Source organism: Amblyraja radiata, chromosome 38 (genome assembly GCF_010909765.2).
Source record: "Amblyraja radiata isolate CabotCenter1 chromosome 38, sAmbRad1.1.pri, whole genome shotgun sequence".
In the NCBI taxonomy this organism is placed as follows: domain Eukaryota; kingdom Metazoa; phylum Chordata; class Chondrichthyes; order Rajiformes; family Rajidae; genus Amblyraja; species Amblyraja radiata.
In genome coordinates this window covers 13382938-13395624 of record NC_045993.1, presented here as the reverse complement: position 1 = coordinate 13395624, position 12687 = coordinate 13382938, and the positions used below count along the sequence as shown (strand labels likewise).

Below are 12687 nucleotides of genomic sequence, written 5' to 3'. Positions count from 1 at the left end.
TCAGCAGCGCAGAGGTGTTCATGCTCCGATTATCACGAGGGGGAGGGGGTAGATACATTTTTAGGCGCACCATTTCTGTGTGGATTAATATTTGTTGTTCAATGGACTATTTACTTTGAACCCCAAAGTGTGTTGATTTATATATTGATGGGTTTGCCTAGTTGGAACCTATGGGAGATAAATTACAGGAAAAAGCAGCCATTCCTTTGGTAAATCTCTTTATTACTGGAATTGCAAAATACAGGAAAACCAGTACAGTATCAAAATAGCACATTAATAAGACTGACACAGGGTACAACTTCACAAGGTGAAACATTGCTTGCCTAAATTGCTGAGATGCTTCACCAGCTGCAGGATTCCTAGAGTTTAACAACAGTCATAGGTTGGGCCTCATCAAATCCCAGAGAGAAATTTTAAACTGTTGGTTTCAATAACTCAGAGCAAATTGTCAATAACATCAACGTCATTTGTGGCACCGTTAAATCCTGCAATTTAGGGGGTGGGGTAGAGACCTCATCAGAATACAGAAGGTGAATAGTTCCTATTACCCCCAGAACCTACTGCCCCAGTCCCTTGGCTCTATATTCTACTGAGTATAATGTTACCAATTGATAAAGTCATTCAAAAAGTGACAAAATGATTATGAATGGGCCGACTTGGCATAATCTTACTCATGTCAAATTCCACAGGCTGCAACAAAATTGCACACAGTAACATCCAGAATGAGCAAAATAATGTGGAACTACCAGAATTCAAAGATGCTGGTGTTATGAGAAGGTGTGCTCACAGCTTGCTTGGAAGATGCAGCAGCAATAAGGGAAGTGGGGGATGGAAACAACTCACCGTGTGACCCACCATTTGCTTTGAAAAACGGGCAGTTGTCCGACAATCTACTTGGGGGAGAATAGACTCGAGCCCAGCTGCCTGAAGACATAGCTTCAAAATCCCTACAGGTTGATGCTGCAGCAGCCAGAATCAAAACTAAATTTTGCAAAGCTATATATACTATCTCCGTGTGGTAATCGACTGATGTCACCAATAGGCATTTCAGGAACTGAACCCACCTCACCCATCAGGCAGCCACATTGGTAGATATGCTAACATTTGTATCAACACATTTACATACATGAAAACCAGCTTCACAGCAATCAAAATGCAGCATTCAAGTCATTTGCAGGAATGATGCTACTAACTGAAAGCAGAGTAATGCACACACGAGGCAGTAAGTTATCTATTTGCAACGTGGCTACAGAACGTAACATTATAGCCCAGAGTATTACATTTCCGTTTTCCAGGTCAAATTTCATTGCATCGTTTTATTACGATTTACTAATGGCAATAGTGAATTTGGACCTATGATGGACTCTTGGAAAGTAGTTCTGAAGCTTTGCCATACAATCTTATCCCTACTTCTAAGTGAACTTTCAAAAGATTATTTAAAAATTAAAATCAGCCACAATATCTTCATTATAATGCCTCAAAAATGTGAATGGATTTTAAATGAGCTCATTTATGAACACCTACCTTTAACGGAACATCCAGCATTCAAACATTTGGGGGGAAAAAAAATCTCAGTAGGATGAATGGCTAGCAACATAACTAAAAACGGGCCAATTATACAAGAGAAAAAAAAGGTCAAATTAACTTGAACATTAAATGCAACAGGAATAAACCACTGCGACTAAATATGGAAAAATTACTCAAAAAATGGTGGTCTGAAGTATCAGATTGATCCCAATTCTGCAACATATTAGTTAGCCTTAGTACCTGACGAAGGATTGCTCTCAAGCAAGCCTGTTCTTGGGTAATGGAGCGAGAGTAACAGTCTGGGGACCATGGCCGGCTTATTGAGTAACAGTTCCAGTATTTTCAGTCATCAATAATTTAAAGCAATTGGAAATCAATTTAGAATCTAATAGAACCTGAGACCTCTCTGCTTCCACGATGGAATATTAATACAACATAGTTATTTACTTAATAAAGAAAACTAAAAATAACCTAGATCACTGGCATAAAAAGCTATCTCTTCACCCTACAGGTGCTAGCTCACCTTCTGTCTGTATACCTGAAATAACCCACGTATCTGAGTTTATTCAGACATCAGGCAGGGTTGTTTGGGGACTGGGAGGGTGGAGAGTCAGTTAATTGTCGCCTTTTGGAATCTTATTTTGATTATTTTTATTGAGTTGCTATTTCCATTTCTCCATTGCCTGCTATTGTACAACACAAATGGCAAACTTCTCATGAAAATACTCTGGAGCCAGATTGGGCATTAACTGACAGCATCATTTCTTATTTCAAGTAAATCAAACTGGGAGCAATAACCTTCAGGTCAACACTATCTCCCCTGACTTCTAGCTTTCCCTACCCCAACACATTTGGACAATTTTACAGCCTAGGTGCCATTACTCTTAATGTTAATGCTTTGTAAAATTTACAAATATTGAACCCCAAATATGTTTTTGTGAATTTTAGTTTTTCCACAGGTGACAAGAGCAGCTATTATAGAATGTAAATATAATGAACTATTTCCAATGTAAGAGACCCAAAATGAAAGTGGCACCATGAAATTTTTAATGGATTATGCAAAAATTGAAAAATATTATGTTTTCTCTTGTCACACTAGAACAATAATCTTTTTTCATTTGAAATTTCTGTTGTCACAATGAGAATAAGGGCTAAGTCTGAACCTCACGCTTGTCTGAATAACAGGAATAATTAACATGCTGATAGAATTATGCCTTATGAACAGAGAGACAAAACCTACCTTTTTAAAAAAAAGATAAGATGGTTTAAAAAAAAAATCTTGGAGAATGCTTGAACCCAGAGCACCAAGGAGCTTGTTCACTCACTAGGCTCAGAGGGGTCAAGCAGCTATCCACTGATCCTTCACCAATTCACAGAGTGGGCAGCAGGCTGGTGCGGTACCATGATTTGCGGACCACATTTTCTGTAAGATTATGGTGTACTTCGGTAAACTTCTGACGGGTGGATCAGTGTCACAAGGTTTGCTAGTCCAGCACACCTTTTGTGATAACAAAGTCAAAGTGAATGCAACTGTATAATTATCCTATTTTTAAAGTTTTACTGTTCAGTAGAAAATGGAATTGATGCCTAGATCTTTATAAACAGGGGAAAAAAGGTCAATTTTAGAAAAGCAAGTTTATTTTCGAGTTGTTGCCTGTGTTGGGGGAGGTGGTGGGGGTGGTGGTGTGTACTGGTAGTTCCCCTGGGACATAAAACTCAACAACGAGGTGCCCGGTTGATACGTCTGAGATAGCAGGGGCTGTGGCTGTTGTGCCAATCCATTCTGTCGGAACTGTGCTGCTGCCTGCGGGGCCCGCCCTCCACTGGCAGAGGCTGTAGCAGTGAAGTTACCCGAGGCGTAAGCCACAGCTTGGGCAGCAGCTGTGCCAAACCCGGAGGCTCCAAAAGCACCTCCTGGGCTTGCAGTTGGGAATGCACCTGCTTTTCCAAATGCAGTCTGAGACGCAACCCCGTATACACTCGGGTTAGTAGTCCCATATAGCCCACCTTGGGTAAAGTTTGGGTACTGGATTGATTGTTGCCCAAACATGGCACTTCCAAAACTGCCAGTTTGTGCAGACCGGAAACCCGGCTTACTCAATGTACCTGTAGCATCACGGGAATCTCTCTGCCCCCCAAACCTGCTCCCACCATCTCCCCTATCTCTGCGGTCCCCATCCAGGTCTCGAAAAGATCGGCTGCGGCTTCTGTCTCGATCATCTCGGTACATGGCGTTAGGATTGGTTCCAGCGGGCCGATAACGGGAACGGCCTCCTAAAGAGGGAAAAGTAAGTTTAGCACAATACTTACACGTGAAGCGGTACAATGACACAGCACAAAATCACCCGCAATCTTAACTGCTGTCTTTTTCTGCTTTAAATAGAACCTGCCACCCTTACTATAAAACTCAGCTCTCCTCCAGCCAGCTACTGAAGCTCATTCTCTCAGACACACAAAAAGCTATCTTCTGATAAAAGTGATCAATATTTATCTCTGACAAAAGGAATGTGTCTGATAAGTGCTAGGTTTCGCATTTTGGGAAGTCAATTCAGGGCAAGACTTTCACAGTGAACAATAGGGCACTGGGGTGTGGGATAGAACAAAGTGTAGTAGGAGTACAAGTACATAGTTGTGTTAAAGTCACGTCAGAGATGGACAGGGCGATGAAGACGGTTTGGCACGAGGTAAAGGAGTCTAGAAGCTGGGATGTTGTGTTGTAGTTGTAAAAGACATTGTTGGGGTCATACTTGGGCTACTGTGGTCTGACGTTGTCACCTTGCTGCAGGGAAAGGTACAGAAAAGAATTACAAATAGGTTGCCAGATCTCGAGGACCTGAGTTATAGGGAAATTAATGGAATTTAATACAGAGAAATGTGAGGTGGTGCATTTTGGGAAGTGTAACATGGGAATGGCAGGGCTCTGGGGAGTGTTGTAGAGCAGAGGGATCAGGTGCATGATTCCTTGAAGGTCGATAGGGTGGTCAAAAAGGCTTTTGGCACATTGGAATTCATCAAACAGAGTATTGAATATAGAAGTTGGGAGGTCATTGGTCCGTATGGGCGATTTGACCCTCCTTGCTCTAGTACTTTACATGCCTGAACCTTTATGTCTACAAATCTGATTGAGTTTTTTGAAGAGGTAACTGAGAAAATCCAGTAATCCTGTTGACGAGCTTCCAAATGATAGAGACACAAGGAACTGCAGACTCTGGAATCTCAAGCAAAAATCAAAGTGGCTGGAATACCTCAGTAGATCAGGCAGAGTTAGTGGTTGAGGCAGGCATGGTTGTGGAGGGAATGGATGGACGAAGATGGGTCCCGACCCGAAACGTCACCCATCCTTTCCCTCAACAGGTGCTGCCCAACCCTCTGTCACCCCGAATGACAGATTGGAACATTGATAAACTGAATGCAAAATTGGCTTTGTCGTAGGAGACAGAGGATAATGCTTGATGGACATTTTTCTGATATGAAGTCTGCAAAATATGGTGTACAATGGAAATCGGTGCTGGGAGTTTTGTTCCTTAAAATATAAATTAGGTGGAGAAAACACAGATGAACTGAACATAAACAAGTGGGAAGATTGATACAATTTAGTTTTTATCTGACACACAGGTAGTTTTACAAATGGCTCTTACCACAGTGCAGACCCAAACGGTAACCCCCCCCGCCCCCCCCAGATAAAGCACTTACCTCTTCCACCTCCTCTTCCATTATCAACAAGCTGCAGAAGTTTAGGATTAATGGCTTGGTTGGCCTCTTCCAATACTTTGATCAGCTCCCTAGCCTGTTTCACATTGCCTGGTGTGAAGAAGGTGTAAGCCGTGCCTTTATTTGTGCTGCGCGCTGTACGGCCAATGCGATGTACGTAGTCTTCTGAGGAATTAGGGTAGTCGTAATTGATGACAAATTTGATGTCTTCCACATCTGTAAAAGCAGAATTGCAGTGTGGTGTCGAGAGGTGGGGGGGATGTGCCAGATGGAACCAGCACGAGCAGCACACCACAACAGCCAGGTAGAAAGAACAGTTAGAAGTAGATTCAGTACAAGCAACCTCACAGTCCATGTTTACAGTACTCCCCTTCGCATGCAGAGTGCTTAAACCCACACCATGCTTAGAACAACAACTACGCAAACCAAACGGCAGAACACCTGAGCACAAAAGTAGAAAACTGAGCCAGAGTTCAGAACTCTAATAGATCCACCACTCAAGACACTGGATGAACAGTGAGACTCGTGTTTCACTGAATAAGCAGTTTCTTTGATTAAGTTACAGCTATGATTTGGACAACTTTAGACGACTGCCTAAAGCTTTCTAGCCAATTCCAAGTTCTGCTTTCAGCACTTACACTAACTTGTAAATAAACTTTTTCTACTAATCTGAACAAGATTATTCCAGATTAAACTACTGCAACAACAGCAGACACCAGTGTCCTTTAACAATTAATAAATGCAAATAAATCTGTTCAACTTTCTCATATACCTTGCCGCAGCAATGATTGATCCTTTAAAACTGCCGAGAAGTTTAGCTCTACAGGAAAACATAGAACACGACCTCCACATCACGTGGCTTAACATGTTTCCAAAGTCAGATGTAGTCGATTACATTGTACTGCCTCACATCATGCTTTCCTTTATGAAAAAAAGTGACAATGGCTAATAACTAACGAAATATCAAAAGTTCACAACACTGAAGCAGGATATATCTCACAGTTAATCTTTGACAGAACTGAACACTAGATTTCCTGTCTGCAATCCCACTTAGAGCCTGAAAATCCATAAAGGATCAGAATAAAAACGCATTTTATCAGTCAACCAACAAACACTGAATTTTAGAAATGACCCATAATGTTACACCTGATAGAAGAATGCATGCTTACTCTGGGATAAACCAACCAAGTAGGCAGAAAAGGATTAGACAATTTACATTGTATAAAAAAAATTAGTAGTAAAAACAAAATTAAAAAAGCTCAATGTACCAATCCACATATCATTTATAGTACAAAGGGTCCCATCATTTCACCATATTTAAAATAATATTTTACTATTTCCAGTTATTAGAAAAATCCAAAGTAGACTCAAAGATACAACTACTTTTCAACCAATGTAAACCAGCCCCAGCTTCACCACAGCCCCCAAACAGTGCCAGGTCACAAACCTCAGTGCCAAATAACAGATGTTATCTCATTCTGGTCTAAACAGACAGATCTGTAAAGGAATACTCCTTTATGTTTGCCTTTCCTAATGTGCCATGATTATAACGCTTCAAATATCATTATGGTTGTCAGGGCTAGAAATTACCATAGAATTACTGGGCCGTGATCATTACACTGTCCTGGCACTCAAGAATACTAGCGCAAAACTAAGCAGCTAGATCGTTAGGGAAACAGCTTCTACGTTTAATCTGAATGTAGCAGTCATTGGCATTTCAGAGAAATTCATTATCAAATACTATAAAGATGTTTGTCTTTGGTTAGGTTTTGAAACTTGGGAAGATCAGCAAAGATTATTTTTGAGATTGATACTATAGGTAGCAGATTTCTTGGTCTCTCAATATAAAGCTTGGTATAATCAAGAGGAAAGGCACCAATGTCTAAGTGTAACTACAAAAGCTGCATGTCTCAGGTTATTACAGTGCCACGCACTCCAGGACAATTGCTGCTTGGACTTTTATAATGGCCATCATTAAAATCCATTCTGGTATTGATAGAGGAGAATACAGGACCAGTTAACTGGCCTCATCTAGGGTTTAGTTTGGTCACTGATGGATAGGAGATTCCTGAAAATTAGCTCAGAGGTTACCTTAGATGTAATTAAGATTCACAGCACTGAGAATGTTATCAGAAAAGGTAACACAACGCTTAGTTCACCAGTCACTATATAATAATTTTTAACCACAGACAATTCCACATTTGGCATGTTGTTATTTAAATCCATACTTTAAAAGATGTCCAGAATAAACTCCGATTTCCTCCCTTCTATATTGAATAGTATTTACCAGTCCGATGCACACTCCCTCCATCGTACTGCCGCAGCCAATCCCGTCTCTCTAGTTCTGGCGGACTCCTTGCGACCTCCGCCATGCGACACGGGACCAGTGGAGCTGGGAGAGCATGCATCGAGCATTCCCTTGTGGCGAGAAGTCCCACACGCTGGGATGGATGGCTTTTCTGCAGCCCGACTTTCATGTGGCTTTCACCAGAGGACCGCGGTCATTAAATAAGGTCCTCAAACCCAATCTCCAGAAAACTCTCAGCTCACACTGCATCTATTGCCCAGACTCAAATTATTTTTTTTTCTCTTTACAATTTACTGACAAACTATTATTGAAGTCTGTTTCTCATTACATAAATGGGCTCAAGTTTCACTTGCTATTCCTTATTTCAAAGCTGAATGTTTCTATACTGAATCCCAAGGCAGGGATAAACAAGAGATATAGAAGAAAAGTGTACACGAAAAATGAAAAAAACAAATACTCATATTAAAGCACATATTGATATTAAATAGAAATGGACACAAACAGGTAATGTACACGATATAGATCTCAAATAGTCAGTTTTAACCCATACCCAGCTCTACAAAGACAATCCCATTTAATATTCCAGTGAAGGCAAAAGCTTACACCTTCACTGATGATCTACTATGTTGTCAGCATCCTCTTCACGTTCTAGTCTTGCAATTTACACTGGAAGGTGCATTGTATCACTTTTCATTGACTGAACAGTGAGATACCCTAAAAAATGGAACTGATGACATGAGTAAAGGTACACGATAGCAACTGGGTTGATTGTTGAACAGCCAGTCTGGGTAGTAACCCCACTTTCCCTAAACTCCCGTCATATATAGAGCTTTACTTGTTGACTGGTGTTCTTTAGATTTCATTTTCTTTTTAGCATCTCTTTAGATCAATCAAACCAAACAATGACAGGGTTTGGTGATCTCTGAAACAATGTAAGAGTTTTGTCCACCATCTATATTTTTTATCTCTGTCCAGTGGCACACATCCTACTGGCTGGCAAGAGATGCCTCTGATATTGCAGCTGTGGACATCAGTGGAGGAACCCCTGCAATTCCAATCCTAGCTGATGATGCAAAGGACAGGAAAGTTATGTAAAGGAACAGGGACAGGAAAAAGTGTGGAACATTAGAGCCCAGGAGTTTTTTCAAATACTATTTTGAATAAGCTTTAACATTACCCTGCATTAACCTGAATACAACACAAACTTATATTAAAAAATCTGAGCCCATTGTTATTGGCAGACTGGGAAAAATACTAAATGATGTAGCTGTTTGTGGAGTTTTAATCACAATGTGCAGTAGCTATTCTTGATTTTCTATTGTAGTCCAGCATTGTTAGAGTGTTTTCCTTACACCATGAAGCCCAGGCACCAAACATGCACCTTCAGGATGGCCCTCTCACAAGATTATCCGTCCGTTTTCCACAGATCTCTTAATGCCTAAAAACAAAATTTTTCCCAGCCTGATGGAATCAATAGGTAACAAGAAACAGACTGACCTAAATTAAATAGTTCTCAGTTTTGTATCAAATTGAACAGTGTCTAGGCAAGATGCAGAAAGCAGCAATCTCCTCACTCCTGCCTTCCAACCTTTTTGCAACCCGCTTTTCGGGCAGTGAAACCTCAGACAGGCCCAAGATGTAACCGGACAAGCCCCGACATGACGTCCTGTGAAGGTGAGGGAGATACTTGGCATGCTTGGCAGTAGGGGTTTCACAATAGTTGAAACTGTTTGCACCACATTACTCCACTTCATCAGAAACCATTCCCCAAAGATTGCAAGAGAGCCACAAATCCATAATATTACAGATGGATCAGTTGGCTACTTGCTGCTAACCAGCGGGGATCAAGTAGTTTCCTTTGTATCCGTACTAAGAATGAGCAAACTGTTCCAACTGGAATTCCCCCATTAAGGGACATCTATTTTTCAAAATTGACACATCTGCGGAAACCATGGACACAATACTATTAATCCCTATTTTACTGCCAGTGCCCGTTAAAGGGGAGGTTATTTCGGAACAGTCTGTCCATCTCAGTCTGAAAATAGTGGGCCAGTAACAGTCAGTCCATGCATAGTCTTCCCATCCATATCAGTGGCTAGAAAGGTTTATTTCTAGCTCCGAGTCACTTAACAGTTTGATTGCAGAACTGGCCTGCCATTTAAATGCAGTGCGCGGTGTGAAACCCCTAATTAGCAGACATTTCCACACGCCCCTTAGTTTCAGCAAGTAAACCAATTATTAACGGTGTCAGATTTGAATGAGGAAAAGGTCAAATTGTAACATGGGAAATTTGGTTGCTTTCAATTTTCTGATCTAGGAATTGGCTTGTGCTGGTTTTCAACGTACAGGGTTTCAGATAATGACGCTTGTCTATTAAAAAAAACTGAGGTTATACTGAATTCCAGCTGTTAGGCAACTGAAGTAGCCAAGTGGTAAAAGACCTCTTTCAAACAATATTGGGGATACATGGTTAAGTAGTATCCACATATCTAAAAAAACAATCTAATCCTAGCACATTGCAAGGCCATCAGGTGCCAGAATACAGGTAGTTCTGCGATAATGTAATAGTTGCGTTCCCAGGAAACCTCGTGTTTTGGAAAATTACATTGTAAAAGCAATTGGGAAAAGGGATTCGAGTTTCAGACTCACCATAACTAAGTTATTTTCCCCCACAGCATTTTCAAACATAGCTTTTTATTAAATAGCTATGTCTATTTTGTTGTTGTAAGCTAGAAATACTAAAGATTGTATGTGCATTGTTTGATAGTGTATTGTTGCACATGTATCAATAGAAACAATTGCTTGCCAATTTCCAATGCCTATGGCGAAACCAGTGTTCTTAAGAGACAACCATGTCTGATTATTGAGGGGAGGTTACATCTATAAAATTCCCTCCCCCTCCTGAGTTTTTTTCCACAACGGGGTTTTCCTTGACTTGTAAATTTCCAAAGTAACTCATATGGTTCTCTCGTTTCCAACTGAAATTCCATTATAACCAATTACACCCAACCTAATACAGTGTTTGCAGATACATAAATTATGTTATATCCAATTTGTGTTACAAAAACACACATTGCACATTGCAGCAGAACTACCAGTACTCAAACATTGGATAGACTGCTGACTTCTACACTCAAACCCAGTTCACCGTAATCACTTACAAATGCAAGCTCTTTAACTGGAAGTGCTTTAGCTTTCATTGTGTCTCGGTACGTGACAACAGTAAACTAACACCATCAATGGAAGTCCAACACCATCAATGGCAGTCATAAGAATTAGTACCGTTTATCATCCAATGTTACTGATCTAGTGTCTGAGCCCATCAAAAGACAAGGTTCCCCGCACCTACATAACATTGCTGGAGGCTCCAAACACCTAATATACATCCTCTAGCAGCTTTCACATACATTACACAGATTAATTGGTATTGTGTAGAAAGCAGCTGATGTCACGGTGTGGATTCCATCATTTAATTGAAATCCAGATTTCAAAAAGAGAATAAAGTGATCAAGAGTAAAGGCTTCATTTCTACTTGGGTAATCTTGGGTCACATCAGATTTTACATTCTCCATTAAATTGCACTGGGGTTAAACTTAGTAACCACTCAGAAATAAATACATTATCAAATGTATATTCCCACAATTAAAATATCCCTTGTCAGAAACGGGCAAAATCTGTCATGTATCAAAAATCTCAACTAAAACGAGAGTTCAGCCAGCTATAAATTCAGCTCCATTCAGAATTTCTGAAGCACCCTATACAGTGCTCTCCAAAACAGCCTGGAACAGGGCTTAATCCCAATATGACCAGGTCAAGATGGAAATTCAGTCAGTTGGCAAACACATTATCTGAAGACCCTATTTATTTAACAAACCAATCTACTGCAGAGGTTGAACCAGACAGTGCCAGGGCGAGCTGGATAACGGCAGATGGGGTAAACATTATCCGAAGACCCCAAATTTTGGACAGCCAGCCCAGTGCATAGGGGTTAAAGGCCCCACGCAGTAAGGCTAAGCTTGGTTTATGTAGGTGGCGGTAGATGGATATCTCCTCTCCCTCTTGGTGCTCGTTTTGTCATGCCTAGGCCTTGCCGCAGGCCTGTACCTTAATACAAAAACAAAGAGATATTTAAAAACAAAATTAAGCCACTTAGTTAACACACTCAAGATGGCGAGGAAATCATGGTTCATCACTTTAACTACCAGTTCTCCCAAGTTAGAACAATTCAGAGCTTGGTCTATAAACAAGTCAAGTACAAACCTAAACCTCGAGATGCAACATCAGTTGCAATTAGGATGGGTGCCTTTCCTGATCGGAATTCTGTAGAAAGAATAGAAAAGTATTTATTAAAAAAACAAAAAACTTTGTGTCTTTTCATCTTTTTAATACATAGGGGTATATCTAAAAGGACGCAGAATATGGTAAATTAGTTGTCAAAATACTCATGCCAAGATGAATAAGAATAATTTGCGCAGATCAAAGTAATTTATATCGTGTCCTTAACATTGGAAAACAGCGCTAGGCATATGACAGCAATTCAACGTACACTGTTACACTAAAATGTACAAACCACCTTGTTGCAGGAACGAGTCATATACGATGAACAATATTTGATACAACAATGCATTAAGCATTGCACAAGTAGATACGGTATTAAACATTAACAAACAACTATTACAAAAGGGGATGTTACTTCAGGAGCATGGAACTATTGGGCTAAATATAATACCACATCATTAATGACATGCAACATCAAATTATGTCGAGTTTAATTAATCAAATGCCAGACAATTTGTAAAACAGACATAAAAGAACATACAAACCTGACAGGCAAGAAAAGAACAAAGAGAGTTGAGAATGAATGATATTTAAATAACCAGGGAGATCCTCAAAGATATTAAGTCTCACAAGTGGGGATTTGGGAACTCCTGGCATTACCACTTCTTGGCTCAGGCATTATTCGTAAAGTCATTAAGATTAAGGAAATAATTTATTGTGCTTTACAGAAGTTCAGGGTTTAATTCAATTAGTGGAATTTGAAAATAATGAATGCATAACATAGTAACCAATACAAGGACAACCAACAAGATATAAAAGGTCAATTTAGGGACGTAACCCACATGAATCAGCTGCTGAACTAA

At 40.2% G+C, this 12687-nt stretch overlaps 1 protein-coding gene across 2 annotated transcripts in view; it reads right to left on the bottom strand.

Moving 5' to 3' along the window:
• Positions 1-201: 201 nt before the first annotated feature.
• The window catches only part of ddx17 (DEAD-box helicase 17), a 29431-nt gene continuing 16945 nt past the window's right edge, over positions 202-12687 (bottom strand). Inside the window, exons 11-13 of one of the 2 annotated variants that reach the window (XM_033013545.1) lie at positions 11807-11866; positions 5221-5454; positions 202-3801 (exon numbers count right to left, since the gene is read on the bottom strand). In XM_033013545.1, coding sequence (XP_032869436.1) covers positions 3164-3801; positions 5221-5454; positions 11807-11866 — 932 coding nt within the window. In that variant the 3' untranslated portion in view covers positions 202-3163. Of the gene's footprint in view, positions 3802-5220; positions 5455-7828; positions 11651-11806; positions 11867-12687 lie in introns of those variants that run through there. The other variant, XM_033013546.1, reaches the window with a different exon arrangement.